The following is a 9,561-nucleotide window of genomic DNA, read 5'->3' on the forward strand; positions in this document are numbered from 1 at the left end:
GAGGTGCGGCAGGCCGAGCCGAGCCGAGTCGAGTGAGCGGGGCTGGGCGTTCGGTCACGTTGAAATCGGAAGAGGAGGGCGAGAACGCGGAGGTCGTGGATGGTGATCCTTCCTGATCCTCTAGAGCCCTTTCTTTTCCTTTCCTTTCCACACTGCTCGCCCTACCGGCATCGTCTCTTCTCATTCTTTCGTAGCATAGTAAGAGGTAGAACGCTCTCGTCCGGATTTCTCGCACCTCTCCTCGGTTCTCCTCTCGTTGCCATACTGGAGGTCATCTCCGAGGCGGACCTTGTTTAGTCTACTTGTACCGCGCTGTTTTGGTGGTGTAATTGATCGCAAAGCCTGGGCAAGAAGCAGAGATGGACTATCCGAAATCGAAGGTGACGGAGCTAAAGGAGATGTGAGTGTCGTGTTGACTCCTTCATGTTATGTTTCCTCATTGCCGAGGGACTATATGCGGCTAACTTTGTGCGCGAAGCTTGCCCTACTGACTCCATCCTTCTCTCTTCTTTTGGTTGGCGATAATGAATAGACTGACATCAAGGGGTTTGTCCACAAAGGGCGTCAAAGCAGAACTGATCGCTAGATTAGAAGAGGACGATGCAGCGCCAATGGCGCCAGCCGCGCCAGCTCAGGACGAGGCAGAAGTCGAAATCCCTTCTACAGAACCTGCCAAGGTGGACGAATCTGCTCAGGTCGAGGAGTCTGCTGCAGCTCCAGCTGTTGCTCCGGCTCCAACTTCAGTCTCTGAGCTTTCCCCCCGGCCTCATCCCGAGGCTTCGGAGCTGATGAAGCAGACTGCCCAGGCAGAAGGAGTGGTCGAGACGCTTGAGGCTCAGGATGAGGTGGAGATTCAGGCAGAGCAGGAGGAAGGAATAGGTGCAGAGACTGCTACAAAGTCAGAGGCTACGGCTGCTCCGCCTTCCCTGACAAGTCGGCTAAGCACTCAAGATGGTGAGAAGAAGCCAGAGCAGCAGGAGGAAGGAGGGCCATCAATGCTCTCTGCAATTGCTTCAGCTCACTCAGCCGGCGTCGAGGCCATCGTCCCCGGCGAGTCCTCTGCCTCACCTCTGCAAGCCGAGTCTGCCCCTGCTTCAACGTCCACGTCCAACCCTCCGCGAAAAGCTGCCAAGGGATCTGCTCCTCTCTCCTCACTTGCGCCGCCTCACCCGCCCACTAGAGCTCTCAGAGTGACTGGACTGGTCAGGCCCATGATGCTGCCGAGCTTAAAGGAGATGCTGCGCGAAAAGTTTGGTGAATTGGATGAGAGCGAAGAGGTCAAGGGTGGAGTCTGGCTTGACGGGATCAAGAGCGCGGGATGGATTGTGGTGAGTTGACACTGGCAAGAAGCTTCACTGCGACGAATCTTCGAAAGACTAACTTACAACGTCTTCCTGTCCGTAATTGCAGTTCAAGGAAGCATCTTCCGCTCAACAACTCTTCGAGACCTTCAACTCCAAGCCGTTTCCCTCCTCGGATAGCTTCCGAACTCCCGTCTCCTTCTTCTACGTACCAGCAGAGCAAGTCCCTCGCCTCTTGCAAGAGGAAGAGGATTTCTGGGAAAAGGAAAGGGGAAGGATGGACATTGTTGCTACTACTTCTCAAACTGCAGAGGATGGAGGAGAGAGAAAGTACGAGTACTCCACTCGTCCGGTGCGGCAACAGAAGAAGATTCGAGATCCCAAGCCTCCTCCCCCCTCGGCTACTGCTGCGCACTCGATCTCGGGAGCTGCAGCAGGTGGACAAGGCTTGAGTATTCGAGGCTCAGGCTTCAATAAGCGGGCAGGAGCAGCTGCGAATGGAGCGGGCGCAAGCCCTGTAGCCGATCTTCCCATGGATGCCAGCTCCCTCCCTCCAGTCAGCTTCCCGCCCGTGCGTTCTCCGAAGCAAGACCGATCAAGAGACGAGGGCAGAGGAAGAGGAAGCAGGGCGGAGGGGCGGTATCAACCCTACCCTCCTCCCGGAGATCGAGACGTTGCGCCAGCTCCAATTGCAGACCCCTATGCCAAGGCTACTTCGCCTTCTTCAGTAGGCCCACTGCGAGACGCTCAGACCGAGCTCGAAATCTCCCGAAGCAGGGATGCTGCTGCTAGCGCCTACGCAGGGCGGGGTGGGAGAGGTCCCTCTGGTCCACCTTCGGCCGCTTATGATTCGAGGAGGGACGACTATGCCTCTGCGAGGGGAGGATACGATCATGAGCGTAGTGGACGCGGGTATGATCGAGGAGGAGGAGGAGGTGGTGGTGGTGGGTATGGGTACAGAGGGGGCTACGATCGGTACGATGAGCGAGACAGGGATAGGGATGGCCGACGGAGAGGGTACGACTACGACTACGACTACAATTACGATTACGATCGTCGCGCGCCAGTACAAGCGGCTACAAGGGACGAGCGCGGCTACTCTGGCAGGAGTAATGGTAATGGCAGTGGCAGTGGCAATGCTGGCGGCTTCAGAGATGCAAAAGCGGTGCGAGGCGCTTCACCTGGATGGATGGGCGATCGACCTCCCCCTCCCGCTGGCCCTGCTCGGACTAGTGGCGGGGATCGTCGTGAGCCTCATGGGAGAGACAGGGAAAGGGAGAGGGAAAGAAATCGGTACGACCGGCCATCTTCGTCTAGGGATGACTACCCAGGAGGTAGAGGAGAAGGCGAGGCTAAGGACAGGGCAAAGAGGGACCGCTCACCCCGTGGGGCTAGAGCTGGTGCAGTGGAAGAGGACAGGTATGTTCCTCGAGCGAGAAACGAGAGGGATTGATGAGCATGGCTATGGCTGGTCATGTAAGAGCTACACCTTTTGCAATTCTGTCTGTGAGAGCGCCCTTCGACTTCCAGTCCATGCCATTCTAAAATCTATCTCCCACTCTAGCGGGACAAGCATGTATATCACCCAGCGTCGTGCCCATGAATGCTCCTTGATGATCGTCCATGCTATACCCCGCCCACCAAATACTGGCAGTCCCATCTCTATTCTCTTGCCCTTGAAGCACTCTATATGTGCTTGAATTGGCAGGGAAAATGAAGACTTGCCCAGAGAAGTGACGATACCCTAGGATCTTGGGAGGGAGGCTGGCAGTGTAGTCGTGACCATTTGCTACGTAGGAGAGGTGTGGGGGGAGGGTGGAGCTGCCAGAGGAGTTGGAGGAGGTGAAGGCGGCATTGGGATGGAAAGTGGAATCTATATAGTTTGCAAAGGCGCGATTGCCCACTCTTGGCTGGCCGACTAGTGTGGGAGCAGGGAAAAGAGGGACCGATCGCAGTCAGTAAGGTCAGGTCTTCATGCTCTCATAGATTCTCCCTCGTTTGGGACTCACAAGTGAGAACATAGACGCGCTCCTTGTACAACTTTTCCAGCGCGACAGAGGCGATAATGGCCAGCTGAGCGCCCATTGAGTGACCCGTGACGGTGATCCTGCCGGCCGGGTCGTGCGGCTCTTCCCTTTGGACAGCCTCTAGGACCTCATCCCAGTGAAGCTTCCAGGCCCTTTGCGCTCCCCCCTCTACCTTGACACCGGCCGGTAGACCCAGTAGTGGATCTGCCTTGTCCAGGAGATAATCATTGTTGATTGCCATGGACGTCTTGGATGTGACATTGGTCCCCGCATATGCTACCACTAGACCCAGCGAAGCGGACCGGTATATATTGACACGCTGCTGTGCGTCCGAGTCACCCACTGTCCAGATGAGTTGCGCATCTCCCACCTCAAGACCAACAATGTTGGAGGCAGGACAGTACGTCTGCTGTACACAGCCAGCTGCCTGAGCGTAGTGAGTCTCGGGAAAGGGAAGGGGTGTCTGTGGATTCCAGGCGGGGGTGGAAGGCTCTCGCCAGAACCACACGTAGAGGAAGGAGAGGAGGCCGACGAGGAGGGACAGTCGCTGCGATGTGATCATGGTTGCTACCTCTGGACAGGGCTCAACCTCGTCGATGGAGTACGTACATGTGTACGTGCGTTCGCCCCTAGCCTTGAAATCATCTCAAGCTCCCCCCTTTGAGCGCACCAAAGCTTCTTTCTAGTCTACTCTCCCCATACTTGGACCTTGCTTCAATCACCCGCACCCGGCAGTCACGGCCGTGCACCGGCCACTCGGAACGAAGCGGAGCTGTCAGGCGAAAACTCAGCTCCGCGGGGAGTCCCTTCGACAAGAGTCCAGCTCCGTCGGAAGTGCCGAAGAAAAGAGTGTCATTACCAGCCAGACACAAGCACAAGGAGGGAGGGGAGAGGCCAGAATGGGAGCAGGAGCAGCAGCAGCAGCAGCAGGAGAAGCAGAAGGAGCAGCAGAAGGACACAAGGACACAAGCGTCTTCCGCGTAGCTCGACGCTGACACGCACAAATCCGCATCCGCGGCTTCTGGCCACTGCCGACGGCCCATCACTGCCTCTCCCTTGCCCATATCTCGGCGACCGGCTCTAGCCAGTCTCAGATGTAGCGAGCGACACTTGGCGGGAGACTCCCGTTGTCCTGTTCTATATAGCCAAGTCCATGGTGATCACCAAGGGCAAAAGAGTTTATATCCCCTAGATACTCCTTCAGGCTCACTCGACGTTACCTGCCTCACAGCAATTGAGGTAGAGATGGCCGCCCAACGCTCCTCCACCGCTTCTGCCTCCTCCTCCTCCTCTTCTTTGCCACTTCAGCCCTGCGTTGACGAGTCCGCCTTCCCCACACCGGAAGACTTTGAGCAATGGGTCGACAAGATTTGTTGTGGTGGTAAGCTGCGTATGCCAGGAGGCGAGACGCACAAGGGCGCCGTAGAGTGGCTGGAGTCAGAGCTCAAGAGCATCGAGGGACTTCAAGTCACCTCGACGGAGCATGATTTGCGCGTTTGGGAACCAGCAAAGGGCGAGACGCTAGCATCTTGCTCTAGTCTGGCACTTGGCTCCAAGAAGGTGCCAATTGCTAGCACCATTGCCTACTCTCTCCCCACTACCGTCACTGCACCCTTGGTGTACATTCCTTCTGGCACACCACTCACAGCCGAGAATGCCGCGGGAAAGATTGTAGTGCGGGATACCTCCTTCCCTCGCATCTGGCCCTATGCTTTCATCTCTCTCATTTCCTACTTCACCACACGCGATTTGCCCTACTTTTCACGGTACAAGCGTCCAGCAACCGATGATCAGGCCATCGAGGACATGCTCGTAGGAAGCAAAATTGGCGTCAAGGGTTACATCGACGTCCTTGACGTGCCTAGGGAATACATGGAAGGACACTTCACACCTCACGATGGTATCTTTTACAAGTTGCCGGGAATCTTTGTGGGTTGTGATGAAGGAGCAGAAATTAAGAAGGCTGCAAAAGCTGGAAAGGAAGCGACGATTACTGTCAGGGCTGATGTGTCCGAGTCGACGACGAAGAACCTTACCGCCACTTTGCCAGGTGAGTCCGAAGAGAGTGTGTCGATCTTTCCAAGTCGCCTGTATTGACGTCGTTAACCCTCTCATCCTCGCAGGTCAATCGTCTGAAAGCATCCTCTACGTCACTCACACCGATGGCTGTTCTCACGTGCAAGAAAACGGTCCTGGCGCACTCCTCGCCCTGGCCAAATACTTTGCCTCTGTTCCTCTCTCCTTGCGAACCCGTACAGTGCAATTCGTCTTTAATTCTGGGCATCTCAACTTAGCTCGAGAGGGGAGCAATTTCCATTCGCAGGCACTAGGCAAGGACTTGGGATCGGAAGTGACGCTAGTGGTGCCTATTGAACACATGGCCGCACGGGAGATTGAGCAGTACTCGCGGGGCTTCTGGACTAATGGGTGGGGCCTCAAGTACACGGGTAAAGGAGAGCTGATGATCTGGGCAGTGGGACCCATGGAACCTGTGATCAAGGCTGTGAGAGAGGCAGTGAGCCGACGCAAGCTAGACCGCGTCGTGGTGAACCGTGGAGCATGCCTACCTCAAAGCGTGGTGGTACCGACGTACACCAGCTTTGGTGGACTGGGGACCTACTACCACACTCAGCTCCTACCAACAACTTCCATCATCTCTGGACCCTGGTCACTTTGGTCACCCTACTGGGGCCCTAAAGCAGTCGACTATGCACGGATGCGATCACAGACACTGGCGCTTGGAGACCTCTACTTTGCTCTGCAGGACGTAAAGCGGGAAGAGATTGTCAAGCCCTACACCGAGTATAGGGAAGAGGTGACTTCGGGTAGGAAGAAGCAATTTGTTCACTATGTCCCTAATCCGGACGTGCAATAGTACTAGTGAGACATGAAGAGGACAGGGAGAGGCTGTTCCTCATCAGTCGTAGTCTTTTCTTCTGGAGGCGGGCACAGAGCAGACAGAGCTACCGGCCATACTGTCTGCCATAGGCCAGGCACATTGGGGTCGGCCGCATTGCGCTGTCTTGCTGCTGGCCTACCCCTGGGTAGTCTTCGATGGCGTCCAATCAGGTGGGTGGTGTGTGGGTAACAGGTAGAAAGATTGTCGAATAGGATCGGTCATGGACATTGTCTCGACTTTACATCATCATACTCCATCAATGTGAATACATGCAATTCTCCTCCACTTCATGATCTTCTCAAAACATCCTCTTCTTGTTGCCTCTCTGGCCCTCGCGACGAGGGATATTCGCAGCCTTTGTCGTGTCGAGGGTTTTGTGGAGCCCGTGCAGACGCCGGCGGAGGAGCGCAAAATTGGCGCAGGCGCAGGGATACGGAAAGCACTTGCTTCATTCCTTCGTTCCTTTGGTGATCATCAGACTGCGAGGACTGCCATCACCATCACCACCACCATTCCTACCTCTCAACCGACCTACCGTATACCTCTCTCCCCCCCCTTCTGACTTCCAACGATGAACATTCGTCCTGCAACGATCCACGATGAGCTGGGCATGCAAGCCTGCAATCTCCACAACCTACCCGAAAACTACACCATGCGCTACTACCTCTACCATGCTCTCACCTGGCCTCAATTATCCTACGTTGCTGAAGATCTCTCTTATGATGGTGGGAAAGATGAGAGGACAGGAGAGAGGAGAGGAAAGATTGTAGGGTATATATTGGGAAAGATGGAAGAGGAACCGACGGATGGAGTGCAGCATGGACATGTTACTTCCATTAGTGTGCTGAGGAGCTATAGACGATTGGGAGTTGCGCAGAAGCTTATGAGGCAGAGTCGTGAGTGTCAAGCCAGAAAGAAGGAGGAGAACGAGAGAGAAAGAGGGGGCCCAAGAGTTGGAGGGTAGCAATGCTGCTGCATGGCCTGCGAAGGATCTTCAACAAACCATTAGGAGCGTGCAGCAGCAGCAGCAGCAGCAGCTGGCCTCCATCCGACTCGTCCCCTCTACTCAAAAAGTCTCACCCATCTGAATCATATATCCATCTCCCCTTTCCTCTTTCCTCCCCTCACTCCCCTCAGAAACGGCCATGCGCGACGTCTTTGGCGCAAAGTACGTCTCCCTCCACGTCCGCGAGACGAATCGAGCTGCCATTGGACTCTATCGGGATACATTGGGATTCGAAGTACATGGAGTGGAAAAAGGCTATTGTGAGTGACAAAGCGATATGAGAGGGGTTTGTGGGAGCGATCGAGTGAGCGAGATGGTACGCAAGGTTGGGTCTGCTGACTGACTGCGAAGTCCTTCCTCCTCGCCTCGCTTTACAGACGCGGATGGAGAGGATGCATGGGCAATGAGACTCGTGCTGCAATGAAAGATGGGGGGAGGAGTTGGTCAGAGGCATAGTTCTGTAGATGGTGTTGCCCTTCTCACAGAGGAGAGGAGGGGTATGACTGAGCTTCTGGTTACACAGAGTCGAAGGGAGGGAAGGCGATTGTCACATGAATAGACTCTTGGTTCTCATGCATGCCTTACTGGGTGTAGTGCGGGGAGACTGACAGACGAAGATCTCGAGGACCATGGCATAGGACGCCGAGGGATCAGGTCAAGCGAACGAGCTGCACTTCACACAAGACGGAGCCATTGTTGAGACCTCGGGCTCTATTCGCAATCAGTCTATTGAGTTGGCCACGATTGACAAGTAATGTGGTCGGAGAGGAACGTGTCCCGAGAGGGATACCTCCCGAAAGTTCTGATCAGAGCACTCCAAACCCCGGGTGAGGTATTGCATGCTGTTGCTATCAGCACGGCCGCCTCCTGTCTAGCTCCATTCCTTACTCGTAGACTGTAAGTAGACGGGCAGATCAGGGCATCTAGTCAGATTCCAATTGCTCACTGCTCCACTTTCATCTGCCGCTGATCCCTACTCACCGTGGACAATGGCAGTCCAAAAGGTCCACCAGAGGATAAAGCTGAGCAGCTCTCCCTTGAGTCCCTCGAGTAAGTACCAAGCAACATCGCCCATATCCTCTCCCTCTTTACCTCCTACAACTTTTTGCTCTCTAGCCACTCCCCTCGCATTAGCACTACTCGCCGCTCCACCAAGCACAGCTGAAGCTCCATACGCCATGATGCCCGGCGAGGCAATGGCCGCCGCTGTAGCTACTGATCCACCAATTCCCAGTACGAAACCCAAGGGTGATTGAGGTGGTGGGTTGAGTAGGTACTTTTGTGGAGTACCTTTTGCGGGGAGAACGAGGATGAGAGCATTTATGCTTAGGATGGAGAGGAGGAAGAAGAGGAGACCGGGACCGGAGGAGAGACCTAGGATGCCGGCTGTGCTCCCTGCGACGGCTAGGGAGATGGAGCGGATACTACGCGCACGGGGGAGGAGGAGGAAGAGCAGATGGATAGCCAGGATGATCAGCACGACTGTATACCACAGCAGCAGCAGCAGCAGTAGCGCTCCCCCTTCCTCTCACCCCCATCTCCACTCCACTCCACTCTACTCACTAAGAAATCTGCTTATTGTTATGCACAATATTATCCAGATAAAAAGATTGAAGTTGCGTCGCCTCCCTCTCTCGTGCCTTTTGAGCTTGAATCGCTGCCGAATTGGCTTGACCGCCACCGCCCATACCGGCCATTAGGGCTTCCATCTTGTCGACTTGAGGATTGGACTGGACTGGACTGGACTGGACTGCTCGAATTTGTGAGTCTTTGAAGAGGAGGAAGACTGGGCTTTGCCGCAATGGAAGTACCTTGTCAGTAGCGATGACCTGTAAGTAGGGAGCAGTCTAGCGTCTAGCGGTGGTAGTAGAGTAGCGCCCTTTGTGCCCGTGGGTGTTGGTGAGGAAAAGAGGTGCGGATCAGAACATCTGTCCCTGTCTGGCTCGAGCGGGAGGCGGGCAAGGCAAGCCAACAGCTCGACACGCGCCAGCCTCCGTTCCGATTTCTTCCCCCCCGTCGACCAGCCAGCCAGCCAGGCAGGGACACGAATGCAATCGCACCTCTCATCACTCCCTACATCGGACGGATTCTACAAGTGCCAATGTGAGTGTGAGGAGAATTGATGAGAAGTTGCTGTTGACTATTGTATGAACAAGGAAGTGAAGAAAAAATGACAAAAGAAAGCTTCTGCGCGCCTAGGGGCCAGGTAGCGTACGGAACCACGTCTGTGTTTTATATATACAAGTAGGGATCTCAGCAATCATTGTCCTCTACCTCTCCTCTCCTCTCCTCTCCTCTCCTCTCCTCTCCTCTCCTCTCCTCTCCTCT

The 9,561-nt window shown here is 55.1% G+C and overlaps 5 protein-coding genes across 5 annotated transcripts; 3 read left to right on the forward strand and 2 right to left on the reverse strand.

Moving 5' to 3' along the window:
- The first annotated feature begins 238 nt into the window (after positions 1-238).
- Positions 239-2,535, forward strand: BCV69DRAFT_64705 (hypothetical protein). The gene is made up of 4 exons (XM_025495425.1): positions 239-400; positions 533-1,328; positions 1,411-2,191; positions 2,272-2,535. The coding sequence occupies exons 1-4, from the start codon at positions 360-362 to the stop codon at positions 2,283-2,285; spliced, it is 1,632 nt and encodes a 543-aa protein (XP_025346010.1). The 5' UTR covers positions 239-359; the 3' UTR covers positions 2,286-2,535.
- Positions 2,536-2,842: 307 nt separating this feature from the next.
- Positions 2,843-3,890, reverse strand: BCV69DRAFT_252125 (alpha/beta-hydrolase; the record flags this gene model as incomplete). Its single annotated transcript, XM_025490461.1, has 2 exons — positions 2,843-3,219; positions 3,311-3,890. The coding sequence occupies 2 exons, from the start codon at positions 3,888-3,890 to the stop codon at positions 2,843-2,845; spliced, it is 957 nt and encodes a 318-aa protein (XP_025346011.1).
- Positions 3,891-4,176: 286 nt separating this feature from the next.
- BCV69DRAFT_314411 (hypothetical protein) lies at positions 4,177-6,513 on the forward strand. Its single transcript, XM_025495114.1, has 2 exons — positions 4,177-5,378; positions 5,452-6,513. The coding sequence occupies exons 1-2, from the start codon at positions 4,574-4,576 to the stop codon at positions 6,201-6,203; spliced, it is 1,557 nt and encodes a 518-aa protein (XP_025346012.1). The 5' UTR covers positions 4,177-4,573; the 3' UTR covers positions 6,204-6,513.
- Positions 6,514-6,808: 295 nt separating this feature from the next.
- Positions 6,809-7,836, forward strand: BCV69DRAFT_284830 (putative N-terminal acetyltransferase complex subunit ARD1). The gene is made up of 3 exons (XM_025493183.1): positions 6,809-7,123; positions 7,365-7,493; positions 7,611-7,836. The coding sequence occupies exons 1-3, from the start codon at positions 6,880-6,882 to the stop codon at positions 7,655-7,657; spliced, it is 420 nt and encodes a 139-aa protein (XP_025346013.1). The 5' UTR covers positions 6,809-6,879; the 3' UTR covers positions 7,658-7,836.
- Positions 7,669-9,341, reverse strand: BCV69DRAFT_284831 (hypothetical protein). The gene is made up of 3 exons (XM_025493184.1): positions 8,797-9,341; positions 8,215-8,657; positions 7,669-8,128 (listed from the first exon to the last, which is right to left on the reverse strand). The coding sequence occupies exons 1-3, from the start codon at positions 8,928-8,930 to the stop codon at positions 8,118-8,120; spliced, it is 588 nt and encodes a 195-aa protein (XP_025346014.1). The 5' UTR covers positions 8,931-9,341; the 3' UTR covers positions 7,669-8,117.
- Positions 9,342-9,561: the final 220 nt, after the last annotated feature.

Source organism: Pseudomicrostroma glucosiphilum, assembly GCF_003144135.1.
Source record: "Pseudomicrostroma glucosiphilum strain MCA 4718 unplaced genomic scaffold BCV69scaffold_14, whole genome shotgun sequence".
Classification (NCBI taxonomy): domain Eukaryota; kingdom Fungi; phylum Basidiomycota; class Exobasidiomycetes; order Microstromatales; family Microstromataceae; genus Microstroma; species Microstroma glucosiphilum.

Coding starts and splice junctions, on each gene's coding strand:
- BCV69DRAFT_284831 (XM_025493184.1), bottom strand. CDS start 8,930: ATGGCCGGTATGGGCGGTGGCGGTCAAGCCAATTCGGCAGCGATTCAA. Junction 8,658..8,796: donor AACAATAAGCAGATTTCTTA/GTGAGTAGAGTG, acceptor CCGTGCGCGTAG/TATCCGCTCCATCTCCCTAG.
- BCV69DRAFT_284830 (XM_025493183.1), top strand. CDS start 6,880: ATGCGCTACTACCTCTACCATGCTCTCACCTGGCCTCAATTATCCTAC. Junction 7,124..7,364: donor GAAGCTTATGAGGCAGAGTC/GTGAGTGTCAAG, acceptor CACTCCCCTCAG/AAACGGCCATGCGCGACGTC. Junction 7,494..7,610: donor TGGAGTGGAAAAAGGCTATT/GTGAGTGACAAA, acceptor CTCGCTTTACAG/ACGCGGATGGAGAGGATGCA.
- BCV69DRAFT_314411 (XM_025495114.1), top strand. CDS start 4,574: ATGGCCGCCCAACGCTCCTCCACCGCTTCTGCCTCCTCCTCCTCCTCT. Junction 5,379..5,451: donor CCTTACCGCCACTTTGCCAG/GTGAGTCCGAAG, acceptor TCATCCTCGCAG/GTCAATCGTCTGAAAGCATC.
- BCV69DRAFT_64705 (XM_025495425.1), top strand. CDS start 360: ATGGACTATCCGAAATCGAAGGTGACGGAGCTAAAGGAGAT. Junction 401..532: donor GTGACGGAGCTAAAGGAGAT/GTGAGTGTCGTG, acceptor GATAATGAATAG/ACTGACATCAAGGGGTTTGT. Junction 1,329..1,410: donor AGAGCGCGGGATGGATTGTG/GTGAGTTGACAC, acceptor CCGTAATTGCAG/TTCAAGGAAGCATCTTCCGC.